We start from the raw sequence: 16,936 nt of genomic DNA on the forward strand, positions 1-16,936 counted from the left end.
ACTTGTATCTGCTATTAAATGTATGCCCTTTGTGTATATGGTTGGTATAGTACCTAATAAAGACATACATAATATACGCTTTGCAAAAGGAGGCTGACTTCTTAAAATACCTGGCAGAGAGATAACCCTTTTGTTAAACAGCACTATGAATCCCATTTCATCTCTAGGTTTAAGAAGGAAGCACGCCCCAAGGGATATTGAATCATAGAATTTTAACAGTTCCCAAAGGTCATCTGGTCCAGCCACCTGTATTGCAGCAATCTCAACTAGATCATACATGACAGATGGCCATCCAACCTCTGCTGTAAAACTTCCAGTGAGGGTGAGTTCAGCACCTTTCATGGAAGTCTGTTCCATTGTCAAACAGTTCTTACTGTTAGACAGTTCTTTCTAATATTTAGTCAGAATCTCTTTTCTTGTAACTATTCCTCATAAGACCTGGTTTACAAACCCTTGATCATCTTGGTTGCCTTCCTTGCTTGCCTTCCAGCTTGTCAATATCCTTCTTTAATTGTGGCACCCAGAGCTAGACACAATATTCCAGGTGTGGTCTGGCCAAGGAAGAATAGAGTGGGATTATTACTTCCTTTGATCTGGACACTTCCTTTCCTTTCCTTTCCTTTCCTTTCCCTTCTTCTCTTGCTGCTGCATCACACTGTTGCCTCATGTTGAGCTAAATTAGTGTGTTAAGTAGACAAAGCAGAGGTCAAAGGCACAGCAGGTTCAAGGCATGACTAGGCACCTAAAATGTTGTTTCAATGGTTGACATGCTCCCAGGATCCCTGCCATAAAGGAGTGGGAAGTTATGGCGTCAGCAGGGCAAATGGAATTCATCTTTGGACTGGGCAAGCAAACATGGACTGGGCCTGTACTGTCTGCTTACTCTAGTGCTGGCATCTCTGTGTCTTAGGTGGAGGAGGAGGCATCACTTGCTTGAAGACATACAGGTGATGTTTCCTCTGGAGGTGGAGACCCACCAGCAGAGCCATAGGTATGGGGTGGTGAGGAAGGCCCCCGCCAGGGGGACAGACAGTGGGGTGGGAATCAGTCTCCCGGTGGCGCAGCACTGTCTCCTGCTCTGCGGAGTGGGCCAGAAGCTCCCAGTGCTCACGTTGGATCTGCACCTGCAGCTGCCGGCTCTTGTCGCCCAATGACATGTAGCCCAGGAACTCCTGGCTCTTGGTGCGCAGCTTCTGCGCCTCCCGCTCCAGGAGCTTGTGCTGCACCCACAGCTGTGCCCATTGCCTGTGCATCCGCCCCAGCTCCCAGCAAATGCGCTCCAGCTCCCCTTGCAGCAGCGAGGCGCCTTTCTTCAGCGGGCGACTCCTATTGTCCTTGGCACCACTCCCACCGCTGCACGTCCTGTCCCGGTTGGCTGCATCTGCACCCTTATCTTCCCCCAGCGCTTACGAGGCATCCTGAGCCCTGGAGGAGGAGGGAAAAGAAGGATGCTGGAGGTCAGCCAAGAGCACAGCAGCTGCCCCACAGATCCTGACTGACCCAGGGCCCTGGGGAGCAGAGGAAGATCCGCCGCCTCTGCTCCATGCACAGAGCTCCCCACTGTTAAGCCATCAAACCAGGGAGCACTGGCCACTCAGAGGAATCAAGAGGGGCCAGAAAGCTGCCAGTGACCCGCTTCCAAAGGCGGAAGAAAATCTTCCTCAGCCAAGTTAGGAACCAAATGTTTGAGCGGCCTTTTACGCACGCTCCTGGTGGGCTTGGGGGTGGGGTGGAGGAGGGCTCTCCAGGGTGCAGGGGAGTCGAAAAGGGGCGGCCCCCTGGCAAGAAGGGGGTCTACTTGCTGGCTGTGCTGGAGGGTCCTTTGGGGTGCCCGAAAACCTTTTATTAAGAAAGAAGAAATTAAATATTGGATTATTTTTTTTGAAAGAATTCATTACAAGGTGAAGTGCGTGAGGAATTGAATGGGTGGTGGTGGGGTTGGAGGAGAGGTGGAAAGAAGAGCTACTTTGTCCTTGGCTAAGGGGCGCAATCTGAACGGTTCTGCCAGGGGCGCAAGATCACCTAGCCACGGCTGTGTCCACCAGCAGGAACTGATGAGAGGGGAGGCTCCGGTGGCATGAGAGGTGGGGATGTGGGCTGAGCTGGCTGAATAGCTGACAGCTCACTTGGTCCCTCCCTGGAATCATCGGCCTCTAACTCCGCCCCCCCCCCCAATCCTTCATCTCCATCTGATCAGTCATCTTCATCTGAGCAGCAGGTAAGCCCCACCCTGCATAATCAATCACATGACACAGTGCGCACAAACCATTTGAATGGCAATGGCCATCAACTGGGGGTGGGGTAACCCCCCTCAAATATTTTATGAAGTTGGTTCCTATGAATCCCTCCAATATGTCACAACAAACCATGGTTTAACCCTGGGTGGTACAGTGGGTGGTAGCAGCAGGACCAGAGGAGAAGCATTGTAACCACAATCTTCATTCCAAAAACTTACTTTATTGCTCTTTCATCCCATGGTTTGGCTGTTATCTGAGAATCTCTGTGTGGAATTATGTAAAGCACCAGCCATGCCTGGACATCACACTGGTAATAAATAATCTTTAGGGAAACTAGCCTATGTATGAGTTGCACCATGGGCGTAGCTACGATTAATGGGGGGGCGGCGAGCAGAACCAAGTTATCTGCAATGCAATTGGTCAGTTAGTTAAGTGTTTTTATTGATTTACTTGATGGGGGGGTACAGCTGCCCCCCCCATCCATTGGTTATGTCCTTGAGCTGTGCATGCAGTTTAAGCAGCTCTCATTTCGCCCCTCCTTTCCTAGTGTGGGGAAACAACTCAGGCAGCAGCTTGCTTAGTGTTATTTACAAGCCAGTGTTCATTTTCGGTTTCTCTCAAAACAAACCACAAACAAGAAGGCATGGTTTGGCTTCCCACTTGTGGTTTGCTTTGGAGAAACCAGATACAAGCACCAGTTTGCATGCAGTGGTAAACCAGCCATTCTGTGAGTTACTTTCTCTGCTTGGGTAGGGACTGCTTGACCTGAATGCAGCTCATATACAAGCTAATATTCTTAACAACAGTTTGTGACCAGCGTTACCTGCCTAGCAGTCCACTGTGTCCGCTTGAGGACTTGAAGTGAGGATTATGGATGGAGAATGTTTTTGGGTAGATAAGGGGAATTCTTAAGAGAAACAGGCCTGGGGTTTGTTACACCAGACATTCATCACCTCTGTTTAGCATTTCAGCAGCTAGTGGCGGTGAGGAGGATTTCTTTCCTTCTCTTTTCCTTCCAGGGCTTATAGAACTGAGGCACCTTAGGATTACAGAGGCTTCAGAAATGACAGGAATGCAATGAAGATGGTGATGAATGACAGTCCATGGAGAGGGGAGGAGGAGGTATCCACAAGGATTTCACTGAGATTGGCAGTAGCAAGTCCCCTATTTATCATCATTAATGACCTGTAAAGAAGAATAAACAACACATTATATTTCGTAGCATGTTACACAGGGAGGTGCTCTTGGGAGGAAGACAGCAAAAAATGCAGTAAAAAAAATGTATTCACTCAATGTTGTGGGGCATCAATGTAGACCTGGAGCTTAAAAATATTTTTCCATATTAATTAGCTAACAAGAATGCTCTAAATTAATAATAAAGAGCATCAACAACTGAAAGATCAGAGCAAAATGGACCTCATTTTAGCAGAATCTGCCTCTATGGGAAGACAGCTCTTAAATTCATTTCAGAAGATCAAACTTTTCCATTTATTGCTGTGTCATGCTCATGGAAAACATTTAGCTCATACTGCTCCAGTTTGTGCTTGGTAAGCCGAGAACAAGCCGTGGTTGTAGGTCATGGTTTGATTGGAATGAGACAGGCCACAATACAGGTTTTGACTTGATGCGAAGCAAAGGCTTATCTTAGGGTAGTACATCAGCAGCAAGATTAGCAGTCACAGTTTTGCTTTCTTTACCTATAAACTGTTTCCTCCAAGAGAATCGGCAGCTGTATCAAACAACCCTCTTGAGCCCCCAAAGGGATATCTGCACATGGGTGTCAGTTGTCCAAAACATCTGGGTTCCAAGTGGAGTTGGTCCCCCCTCTCCCCATGACTGTTGAATGCTAGTGTGTAGTAAGAACACTGTATGGGCAATGGGAATTTGAGGATGAAGAGAAATGGGCATTGGTTTGTTGTTGGAAGATCCTTGGCTGGCCTTATTTTTTATCTAGCAGTACACACTTTAAACATTGAACACCTGGCCTCATTCTCCCCCACCCCTAGGTTAGGTAGCATTAATTATCCCGCTTGCCCTTTTCATTATATGTCCCTTATCCCTAAAAATAAAACAAAATATGAAAATGAAAAACAAAGGGGAAACAAACAAAATCACTTCTGCCTCAATGCAGTTGTGAGCAAATGTGCTGAATGAGCTTTTTACTAAGCAAGCAAGCAAGCAAACAAACAAACAAACAAACAGTTGTTCAGGTTGCAGAAATCACTCCAATTGTTGTCTTTGGTTGCAGAACTCAAAATCTTTTAATCTGTCTCTGTTTAATGCCATAAACATGTGCATACTGACAATGGACTGTGAGAAACATGGATTTGTGTTCTGCTTACCTTGGGGCAAGGTTCTAGGTACTCTTTAAGAGGCCCAATCTGCATTCTAGATACTCTTCTGAGAGCTCCATGCTTTGTCCTTCTCTGCCAGTGCTTGTGTGGTTTAGGGACACCACGGAAGTATGGCAAAAAGGCTATCTATTATGCAAGAGAATATGCATGTTCACAGCTCGGAGGATTAAAGGCCTGTGTTCTTATCACTGCAGAACAGAGTATTATAAATCCTGTCTTAGAATACTAAATCCCCCCTGGATGTAGCCATTGTTTGGGAATATGGGGTGAGGGGGGAGCTTGGAGACAGAAATAATCAGTTTGGAATGACACATTGTCAAATAAAACATTTCACATATTATCCCTTTTCCTTCCCCTTTTCTCTATCTGGTGCTTTTGGTTGGACAATTCAACATGAAAAATAGATTAAAACAAGCCCTTTCTGAATCCCTCCGAAGTTTGACTTTTCAGAAAGATCTTTCTTCTCTCTGTGCATTTCATGTTTAAACACTGGGCTGCTGGTGTAGGGGTCACTGACAGAAAATAGGCAGCTGAAAATGGGCAGTGTCTGTAAATGAAGGCTCTAATTCTTCTTTCTGGGGCTTGTTAACTTGTTTATCCTTTGCAGGGATGTGGAAACTTAACCTCTGCTCCGTTTGAAATCAGCTCAGGAATTATGGGCTTTCTTGACAGGTTTCTGGAGGAAAAGTATGTCTCTGTTCTTGAAGTTCTTTCTCAACTTCCAATATTGACTGAGCTTTAATGATACTTTGAAACTTTTGTTGAAAGGAGTGAATCATGCACTGAAAATTTAGGTTTGTGCAATTAGTTTAAAGTACTCTTGCCCTAGTGCGCTAATGCTGTGAACACACTCACGTTCACTCTGCCTCTGTCCTCCCACCACTGCTTTGGGAAGAGGTGTACACATCATCACAATCCATATCTATCCTGTAATTGTCCTCTCATTTTTAAATTAGATACTGCATTTTGATGTGCTTTCACCCTAACCAGCTTCAATCCAAATTGAGAAAATAATGACCCCTCTGTGCTTTAAGCCAATAATGTGCACACAGCCCAAATCCACTAAAAGATAAAAGAAAATGACTTTTGCGTTCCAAAATGCCAGGAAGATGTACTGAAACTTGTGGGGTTATTGAATTATTAACGGGGAGATGTGCAACCACCCCACAAGTAAATGAGGACTAATGCTCCTTGAAGTACACTGTTCTTCCAAACAAATCAGAAGAAATGCTCAATGAAGACTGGATATAATCTAGCCTGCGTGTAAGCAAATTGGAATGATTGCTGAATAAACAGGTCATGTGCAGAAGTCCTAAGTTTTGATTTCACTTCGTTGTCAAAAAGCACCAACTTTAATTACTTTCCCTTGGTATAAGTTACCTCAGTTGGTTAGAGTGTGGTGCTGATAACACCAAGGTTACAGGTTTGATATCCATATAGGAGAGCTGCATATTCCTTCATTGCAGGGGGTTGGACTAGATGATCCTCAGGACCCCTTCCAATTCTATGATTCTATTATTCTAATAGGGTTCATGTTTTGTAACCTTGTCTTGTTTAACTGCTATTTCTGTTATTAACTGTTTTGGCCACTACTTTCCATGCATTCATATACTTGTTGTTTGTTTGTCTGTATTTGTTCAACCGTGATCTATAATGGTATATATTCATAATGTCACCAGATCCTGTTTGATCACATTGTATTTTGCAGAATCTTGTATAACCTTTTTTGAAAATTATAGATGGGGTGCTAGGGGAGGGGCAGTATCTCTGGTGGGGGACATGATGTTCTCCTTCTGGGTAGTTCATCCACCACTGGTCCCCATCTCCTGCACTCAGCTCTCATCTGTGGCTCCTGGAAGCTGTCAGCATGTGACAGCGGCCACACCCTGGGAACAGCTTTGTCTTACTGGCTAAACCAGGTGTGGGTGACCAATGGGTCTCAAACCCTCAGTGAGTTAGAGACATGTCCTGCATGTGAAGGCAGGCTCCAGCAGACTGAGCAGATGAGACCAATAGTGGGTCCAGCAGTCAAAAACGCAGATTCTACACAAGATGAGGGTAGGAAAATGGGAAGGTAGCCCATCTAGGAGAAGGAAAACTCTCAAAGGCTTTGGGAGTAAACCCTGAGGAAAAATCTGTAGCCACTGCCTTCTCGAACATCTTTGGGAGAAGAAAAGCCTAAGGAGTAAAGCTTACACAAATCCAGAGTGGAGTCCCTAAGGTGGTTGGATGGTGTTTTGCATGCCTCCTTCCAGCAACTCCTACATCCAAGCCAAATGTATTGCTTTCCTTTCCTTTGGACCACAAGGGCGTCTTGTCGCCTGGGCAGCCCAGGACCTCCATACACACTGCCTGGGCTTGCGCCCCAGAGCTGTCACTTTGGTGCTGCAAAACAATGGGGGGGGGCAGTTACAAGTTATAAGCTCAACCTGGGTGGTAAGGTATGAGTGCTATGGGTTGCCTCCATTGATGGGAGAGATGATTGTGTCTCACTGGTCATCTACTGCCTGCCTTAAGCTGGGCAGCTCCCGGTCAATAAAGTGCTGACCCACCATGGTCCACCTGCTTCAATCAGTGCTTGGAACAGACTGAACTTCTGCACCATGCAAGAAATATCTATCATCTATCTATCTATCATCTATCTATCTATCTATCTATCTATCTATCTATCTATCTATCTATCATCTATCATCTATCTATCTATCTATCTATCTATCTATCTATCATCATCATCTATCTATCATCTATCTATCATCTATCTATCATCTATCTATCTATCATCTATCTATCTATCTATCTATCTATCTATCTATCTATCTATCTATCATCTATCTATATATCTATCTATAACACGAACTTTTCGCACAACTTCCAAGTACACCTCAAGTAGACATACATATATTTAAGCCAAAGAGGAATACTTTATTATTGGAAATGTTGCTCAGTTTAGTATAATACACCCTAGCATTTTGAACTGACCAAATCCATATACTAAACCAAAGGATTTCAAACATTAGCAGCCTTGCTACTTATTGTATTCCTTATGTCTAGAGCTGACTGCTACATGGTGTGCAGAAGGGAAGGGTTACAATAAGCAGTGGTGATTCACAACCGTGACAAATTTGCTCTGTTCAGGGTGGAAATCTAAGCTTGCCTTTTGTATAGCAAATGCTGGGTCTGACATCCTAAGCCCCTCTGCAACAGATACCACATTAGCTGGGTTCCCCCCCTTCTGCTGCAGTACACAGGAAACAATATGATTCAGGGATGAGTCTTAGGCATATATGTTTGGTAACCAGTGACATAGAGTGGGGGTTGGGGGTTGGGAGGGGCATTGCCCCAGGCACATTTTTTGAGGGGGCACAACCCACTACAGTTCTGTCATCAAGGGAAGTGTTCCCAGGCCTGGGCTTTGGGGCAGTAACTGCTTCTCTTTAGGGTCACCCTTGGGCCAGCTGAGAGGAAGGGGGAGGGGTCAAGCCTGACCTGAAGGCAGAAGCTTCAGAGGGGCGGTGACAGCAATAAGCCGCAACTTGCTCCAGGGGCATTGCTGCGGGCAATCACAGCATCGGAGAGGGGTGCCGCCACTGCCTCAAACAACAAGAAGTTTCATTAATAAAAAGAAGTTTGTGAAAGAGAGTCGGGTCAGGAGATGCGTTCTTTCATATAGAAGTTAACTTATCACTTAAACTAAATATAAGGATGCAACAGGCTTAAGCACAGTAGTATATTCACAGCTTTTCTTAAGCTTCCTTTGCTACAACTCCCATCAGTCTAAGCAAGCATGCCAGTGGCCAGAGTTTATAAGAGTTGTAGTCCAGCAACTTCTGGGCAGGTGAACCCTGCCCAGTGGGTTGTAGCCAAAGTTAGTCCTACTCAGAGTAGACCAATTGAAATAGATAGGCACGTCTACATTAGATCCATTAATTTCAGTGTGGGTTTCTGATGTACCATGTCTGCCTGAAGGAATTTCTGTATAGCACCTAGCAATTTAGACACTGGAAAAATAATGTTTTCTTAATAAGACTGATTTTTAAAATTTGGGTTTAAGTGGAGTTGGAGAGTGAGGGTGTTGAACAGCTACAGAGTTTTGCTCTCTCTCTCCATTTAGGGAGGCCTCATTGCTCTCCTGTTGCTGCTGCTGGTGTTCACCGTTGCCTTGTATGCCCAGCGCCGTTGGTACAAGCAGCGCAGGATCCCGCAGAAGAGCGCCAGCACAGAGGCCACCCATGAGATCCATTACATCCCTTCGGTGCTGCTGGGCTCGCAGGGAAGGGACAGCTTCCGGAACTCACGCTTGCAAGCCCACACCTCGGTCATTGGCATGCCCATCCGCGAGACCCCCATCCTGGATGACTACGACTACGAGGAGGAGGAGAACCCCCTGCGGCCTGAGCATGGCTGCCAGGAGGACGAGTTTGCGAGCCAGATGATGCAGCCGCTGGACAGCTTGGGCAGGAGCGGGGAGAAGCCTGACTATGAAAAGAAAGGTTTGTTTCTTTCATCTCCCCCCCCCCCCCACACTTTCCCTTTGCCAGAGGCAGCCATCTTTGGAATGTGCTGAAGGGGTCATTAAAAAGTGATGGATGAGAAGGGCAGCAGCCACGCTGGGTGTTTGTTCTTCCCTTGCCCAGAGCTGCGATGTGTAAGCACAGGGGGCTGCTGCACTTCAAATGAGTGTTGAGTTTCTAGGAGCAGTCTGCTTGCATGCAAATACAGGTCACAGGCATACTGCCTTGTGATGCTGCTGACAGGTGCTTTGAATGATAAAAACATTAATCAATTTGTCTGCATGCGCATGCGTGTGTACACACACACATATAGTAAGTTAATCATTGCCTTCCATTGAGGAACTTGGGGGTTGTCTGCAGTGCATCTCTGTAGGGACTTGCCATAAGACACGTTGCAGCCTAGTACTGCTTGTGTGGTGGATATTAGATAAGATAGGGGGACTTGTCACCTGAGAAGTTTGCATATCCTTTTTGCTGGATGGAAACTTTCTGGGAACAAATGAAGTACAGCATCTTTCAGTGTAATACTTTGCAGGCCCCTCACCTGGAGCTTTTAATCTTCAAAGCACTTCTTGAAGGAGGGGATTGTCATTTTTTGTAATAGCATGGAAAGGCAGTAAGGGAGATGGGTCATATTTCTAAATTCATGATTGAATGCTCAGGTGGATTGTGAAAGGTATTCTGCTAAGCCTCCATAGCCTTTCTTTCATTCCTGAGGGTCCAATGCTGATAAATGATTCCTGGCTTGTGCTCTTATTTAAATGCACATTGTTCCCACCACCCACTTTTTCACTGCATAAAGGCCACACTTAAATAACGTGACGTATTACAAACCGAAATTTTCCATTGGGTATGGAAAAGATAAAACAATAGAGCAGCAAATGGAACTGGAAAGAGCCGTAGGAGCATAGGAAGTGTTCTTATACTAGCTTAGGCTATTTGCCAATCTATTATGGGATTGTCTGACTCACAGTGGCTGTCTTGAGGTCTTGGACACAGAGAGGTGTTTCATCTCACCTGAAGTACGTGAGCAGAAGCAGTGACTCTGTCCTTTTGGCCCTGACATTGTCACCTGCTATGCTCATGGATCTGGAGCCACTGGAAGAGGGGAGAGTCTCTCTCTCTCTCTCTCTCTCTCTCTCTCTCTCTCTCTCTCTCTCTCTCTCTCTCCCCCCCCTCTCTCTCACTCACACACACACACACACACACACACACACACAGTTGTCCTCTTAGATAGACATATGTAGACAGATGTATATAACTGCACTCTTCGTTCGATAGCACAAGGACTCTTGAACTAGCGGGTGGGTGAATTTCAGTATTGTGCATCAAGAATCCAGCTAGCAAAACCTTGTGCAGCGGGTTGCACAATCTATTGTGCAACAAAGATACCAGCAACTTGCTTGTGTATTCTCTTGCACAACGTTTCATAAGTGGAAAACATTTTGTCAGTGGAACAATTATGCCGCTATGTGACTTTAACTTAGTGCTGCATTGGATACAACCCCATAACAATAAGCTTTCTTTTTCCTCCCTCCCTTCTCATCTTTTTTTTTTCCTCTTATGCTTTAGTTTGTAAGCCTGTGGACAGTGAGTAACTGGTTTTGTAAGCTACTCTGGGAGCCTGCTAAAGAACAGGATATAAATGCTTTAAATAAATGAATAAAAGTGGGTAGCAACACAACTTTTATATCCCTTCTTAATTTTCAGAGTTCTTCACAATTGTTGTTGTGCTGAGTACCTTTTGCGAGTGGCTGCTTTTATCCCCCTTTTTAAGAAAGGGATACTGAAAGACCAAGAGTGTAAGACAAGAGTGGAGCTCTCAGAACCTCATATCATCCATTACATTTCACCATGCGGCCTTAAGCAAGCCAGCATCTGTTCATCTGTAAAATACTTGTGATATGTTTGATTTCATTTTTGCATTTGAACAAGTAATGTGTTTAATTGCTGTGTGAATTAAATGTACAGTGCAAATTACAAATCCAAGTATAATTACTTTAAACCACACACAACAAAACAATAACCTTATTTTACGTTAAAAAAAATTCTCATTAAAATAAGATTATGTTTTAAAACACAATGGATACACAGTTCATGGTGCACATGCTTGAGGCGTGATGGAACTGCAGAGAGGACGTGCAGTGCTGAAGAGTTGAGTAGAAATATTTCCCCCCTCTCTTTATGCCTTTTCTACCCCCACATCTTGCCCCCACCTCTGCTTCTACCTGCTTACGCAGCCACCTGCACTGCAAGTGGGAAGCCAGCCTCAGTGTGAGAACCACGTCAGCAAAATAATTAAAATCCCCTGCAGCCTTGAATTTATTGTTTCCCCTTTTTTAATGGTAGAAGGATACTCACTATATTAAAAACCTATGGAGTGGATTAAACCTCTGCAGAAATCTGATTTCTTGCTTGAACCCCTTAAAATATGATCTCTGCAGGCCTTCCACTAAAGCTAACGTGTGCTTCACAGCAGTGATCGAAGGTAGGAGAAGTCCTCCACAATTATTAACATAATCACATATTTCAGAGCAAGCGTCTGATTTCTAGACCAGTCTCCCCAACCTGGTGCCCTTTGGGTGTTATTGGTGTTGTTGGACTCTAACTCTCACCATCCTTGACCCTAGGCCATGCTGGCTAAGGAGGATGGAAGCTTCGAGTCCAACCCAGTTTTCCATAGACTTCTCTATAGACACTCAAGCACAGTGCTATTTTTCTAGAAAAAGAGGTGCCAGAACTCACTATGAACACCTCCCTTGTTCTCTTAGAATGGCAATGGCGCCTATCTGAGAAATGCCAGAATAGAGTTCAAGCAAGTTCTGTCTGACAAAAAAGCCCTGCTCAAGCATGTTGATCATTTCCATCTCTTCACTAAGTTTTCTTAAAATGGGAATCTCCTTGCCTTTCTTACTGCTGGTTCCAACAGTATGGTCTAGGGGTCTTCTTCAGTCTGAAGACTGCACTCTCATCTTGGAGCCTTCCGAGGGCCATATGTCAGTCATGAGTAGGGCCAGAGGCAAAAGCTGGTGGAGCAACATATGCATATCTAACCTTCATACAGTAGGCTAGTTTCTACAGTCACACACCCCTCTCTATCCTCTATCTAAGCAAGCAAGAGGCACTGTGGACCCAGGTGTAGTGAAGCTGTGGGAGGGGGTACAGGCGGTGAGCAAAGATCATGAGACACGTGAATGAATTGCAATTAGGCTTTATTGAGTACTAGGTTTGGCATAGGCATGGGGCTTGCATCCCTTGATCAGCCAGACTGCCTGCTGGTTAATATGCTGTCTTTTCACAGAAAAGGGGGTTGGCGGATGTTGGGGGTCACCCTCAACGTAAACTTCTTCTGCTGTTCAGACACTGGTAGTCTGTCAACTGGGGTCTATCAGCCCCTGATTTGGGCTTCTGGAGAGGAAGTGTCACCCTCCAAGGGAATCTCTTGATGGGAGAAGGCAGGGGGCCCCTTTCCCCTCTGCTCCCTACTAAGTATTCAGCCCAATGCATCTTCCACCACTAGACTTGGTGCTCTTGCCAACTCATTGCCAAACCTAGAACCCCTGAAACCAATCAATGAGCTTAAACACCTGTTACCCACAAGTCACTGCCTGGTGCTCACAGCTGCATGCAATCCTGCCTATTCAAGGCTCCGATCTTGTGTGAAATCCTGGGGTGCTGTATTACCAAAGCACCATGAGCCTGCACATTCCAATGGACCCCCTGGTTAACTTTCCTATGGGCCCCATCAACTTGAGTGGGGTCTCTGCCTCCCCTCCACCTTCCTTTTGATCAGATTTCACCATATGCTAGTCATTTAAGAACAGTTGAGTTACATGGCATTCAGAAACCAAAGAGGAGCTTACATAGTACCCTTCTCATCAACTGCTCCCCTCCTCTTAACCTGAAGTGAAATTCATTCTGGCAGAAAATGACTATTAGCTCTTGCTGTTTGGAGAGCAGGATCTGGGGAGCTGGCCCTGGCTGGCTTGACCTCCTGACCCTTTTATTCCGTGCGTCTTCTGCTTGCCCGCGCTCTGTGCATTGTGTTTAGAGGAAGGCTCACACAAGTGATAGGAATATGTGTTTTTCTTCCTTGCGCCAAACGGAAAATGCTTTCCCCAGAGTGTTTTGGCTAATGCACATTTGATTGCCTGCATTTTTAGTCGTTGTCTCTTGAAAGCAGCAACACCCATCTCTGCTTATTGAAATGTCATTAGAAAAGCATTTAATATTGTTAACCTGCAACATAGCAATAAAATTCCTCTGAAGAAACAAAAACAAGGCATTAAAATTTTAACTAGTAAGCGAGTGCACGGTAGCAGGGAGCAATTTTATTCTATGTTCTCTCTCTCTCTCTGTCCCCACCCCCTTACAAAGCATTAGCTTTAATCTTTAAACACCCTGCCATGGATCGGGCCTCGGGTGGGTCTCCTCTCCAATGCTTCCTGCTGTGCTTTTAGGTCTGCCAGGGAGACCGTGTTGATATATCTCATCGTGTAAGCAGTGTTGGGGTCATGCATGGCTGAGAACCAAGGTAAAAAAAAAGAAATCTGTATGAATAAAACAAAACGATAGAGGTAGCTGGGAGAGAAACAGTCAAGAAAGCAACAAGCTGCTTCAATGTGGAACAATTCCCCAGGGATGGTCTTGTCTTCTATCTGCATTCATCCCCTGAACCCTCTGCACTACTGATAAAAGGAATCGTGATGCTTCACCAAGAGAAGCAGACATGTGTTCTCAGTGCCACACTCCAGTGAGATATGGGTGTGTGTGTGTGTGTCAGAATATTGAGCGTATGTGCCCGTCCTGTTTAAGTAGTAATGGTGTGTGCCAACACCAAAGTTAGATACGCCTTTAAATACAAGGAGCCATTTATTTTAGCTGACCTTTACAGCCAAGTCAAAATTTAGACTGCAATATCAGTCTGCATGTTCATTCAGAGGTGAATCCTGTTGTGTTCAGTGGAGTTTACTCCCACTCTTGGTGCCTGACCTGCCACTAAGGCACTGTGGAGAATCAAGGACAACTCCTTGCTCCCTGCTCTTGATTTAAAGCTTTTGCGCTGGGGTGGTGGTGGTGGTGGTAGGAGCCCATTTTGGTAGCATGGGAGCTCACCTTACTTTTTCAAGGCCAGAGGAAAAAGCAGTGGGTCAAGTAGTAGGTGTACTGCCAAAACAGTCAACTTAGCTTTCCTCTTCTGCTTGGCTCTAGAAAGGAAGGGGGTGAGAATTTGATTGACTGGTTGATTGGTTTTGTTTATTTATATGCCACTTTTCCACAGTGAGCTGTGCCCAAAGCAGCTTTAAACAAGCACCCACTTATTAAATTGAGTGTGTTGAAGAAATTGTTTTATGAAACATATTAATAAATTCAAGTAGGACAAAAAAAAAGAATTAATTCAGCTTTGAAAAAAAGGTAACTTAGACTTATGTGCAGAGCAAAAAGAATGTTAACAGACAATAAATAAAGTTCCACTGTACTGGTTCCACTGCTGGTTCTACTGTACTTAAAGGTACCTCAGCTGTTGTTGTTTAGTCGTTTAGTCGTGTCCGACTCTTTGTGACCCCATGGACCAGAGCATGCCAGGCACTCCTGTCTTCCACTGCCTCCCGTAGTTTGGTCAAACTCATGCCGGTAGCTTCGAGAACGCTGTCCAACCAACTTGTCTTTCCCAAAATCAGTGTCTTCTCCAGGGAGTCTTCTCTTCTCTTGAGGTGGCCAAAGTATTGGAGCCTCAGCTTCAGGATCTGCCCTTCCAGTGAGCACTCAGGGCTGATATCCATAAGAATGAATAGGTTTGTAAAAGGCAAAAGATTTATACTATCTGAAGGGAAACCAGAGTATATCTGATCTTCTTGCAGTCCATGGGACTCTCAAGAGTCTCCTTCAGCACCATAATTCAAAAGCAATGGAGTGGCTTGCCAGTTCCTGCTCCAGGTGGATCATGTTTAGTCAAAACTCTCCACTATAACCTGTCCGTCTTGGGTGGTCCTGCACGGCATAGCTCATAGCTTCTCTGAGTTATTCAAGCCCCTTCACCACGGCAAGGCAGTGATCCATGAGGGAGAGGAGCCTCAGCAGCCAGGCTTAAATATCATTCATAGAAGATGGGGTATTCTTACCAGGGTAGATTTTTCATTGCCAAAGAATGCTGACAGCCTCAAAAGCAGTCTCTCCAAGTGTTCCTATTTTCCAGGGACAGTCCCAGATTTACAGAAGCCAGCCCGGTTTCTGATTTGATCCCAGAATGTCCCGCCTTTCCTTAGGATGTCCCTATTTTTGTCAGATAAATGTTGGGGGGTATGGAGTTAGGCAAGCCCCAAGCCAAGGAGATGAATAACTTTACAAGCTTTAGAAGACATCTGAAGATAGCCCTGCATAGGGAAGTTTTTAAATGTTTAATGTTTCATTATGTTTTTATATATGTTGGAAGCCGCCTAAGTGGGCAAAGTATAAATAATAAAATTATTATTATTATGGAATAAGATGTCCCTATTTTCATCAGAGAAGTGTTGGAGTGTATGCAGAAGGAAAGTTTCAGGGGGACCATTTGGGTGAGTCTTCTTCACCAGTCCAGCTTTTCCCTCAAAGTGCTGCAAAACTGTAGGATCCTGGGCTTCTTCTTGCTCCAAGCTGGAGAGGAAGGTCGTGGCTCCTCCCACCACCCTCAACAAAGGGTAATGATAATACTTGCAGGAAGGGTGCTGAGCAGAAACTCTTTCTTGAAAATCTTGGTGTCCTGCTTCTGTGAAAGCTGTTGCAGTTTCCTCTTCAGGTATACAGAAATAGGTATACTGGATTCTGCTCATTTTCCTCTTCCTGCCTCTTGCCTGTTTCTGCCTCTTCTCTTGATTTTCTTTGTGTAAATTATTTAGAACGGTATAAGTCTGCAGGGATGTGGGTGGCGCTGTGGTCTAAACCACTGAGCCTTTTGGGCTTGCCAATCAGAAGGTCGGTGGTTTAATACCCGCGGCGGGGTGTGCTCCCATTGCTCGGTCCCAGCTCCTGCCAACTTAGCAGTTTGAAAGCACGCCAAAAAGTGCAAGTAGATAAATAGGTACCACTCCGGTGGGAAGGTAAACGGCGTTTCTGTGCGCTGCTCTGGTTTCGCCAGAAGCAGCTTAGTCCTGCTGGCCACATGACCTGAAAAAACTGTCTGTGGACAAATGCCAGCTTCCTTGGTCTGTAAAGTGAGATGGGCACCACAAGCCCAGAGTCGTCTGCGACTGTACTTAACTGTCAGGGGTCCTTTACCTTTACCTTTAAGTCTGCAAAAGACAGAAATTACTGAACTTTCAATACAGTTCAGAAAAGAAACCCCAAACAAGATTTAGGGCAGAATATCATTCTGCTAACATTTCAGGAATTGGCAATAAAGCATATTTACATTGTATCACTTTCCTTCTCTCCATCTACAAAAGATCTAAAAAGCCAAAGGTAATCTAACCAAAGGGACGCGGGTGGCGCTGTGGATAAAATCTCAGCACCTAGGACTTGCCGATCGCATGGTCGGCGGTTCGAATCCCCGCGGCGGGGTGTGTTCCCGTTGCTCGGTCCCAGTGCCTGCCAACCTAGCAGTTCGAAAGCACCCCCGGGTACAAGTAGATAAATAGGGACCGCTTACTAGTGGGAAGGTAAACGGCATTCCGTGTGCTGCGCTGGCTCGCCAGATGCAGCTTGTCACGCTGGCCACGTGACCCGGAAGTGTCTGCGGACAGCGCTGGCCCCCCGGCCTCTTAAGTGAGATGGGCACACAACCCTAGAGTTGGACACGACTGGCCCGGATGGGGTACCTTTACCTTTTACCTTTAATCTAACCAAAACAGTGACGGTA

General features: G+C 45.4%; 1 protein-coding gene across 3 annotated transcripts in view; it reads left to right on the forward strand.

Annotated features, from left to right (window-relative positions):
- Positions 1-16,936, forward strand: part of ASTN2 (astrotactin 2) — a 682,965-nt gene that overhangs the window by 230,367 nt on the left and 435,662 nt on the right. For all 3 annotated transcript variants that reach the window (XM_028714606.2, XM_077922442.1, XM_077922443.1), the window contains exon 3: positions 8,703-9,081. In XM_028714606.2, the coding sequence (XP_028570439.2) occupies positions 8,703-9,081 (379 nt within the window). The remainder of the gene's footprint in view (positions 1-8,702; positions 9,082-16,936) is intronic.

The sequence above is a fragment of the Podarcis muralis genome, chromosome Z, assembly GCF_964188315.1.
Source record: "Podarcis muralis chromosome Z, rPodMur119.hap1.1, whole genome shotgun sequence".
Classification (NCBI taxonomy): Eukaryota; Metazoa; Chordata; class Lepidosauria; order Squamata; family Lacertidae; genus Podarcis; species Podarcis muralis.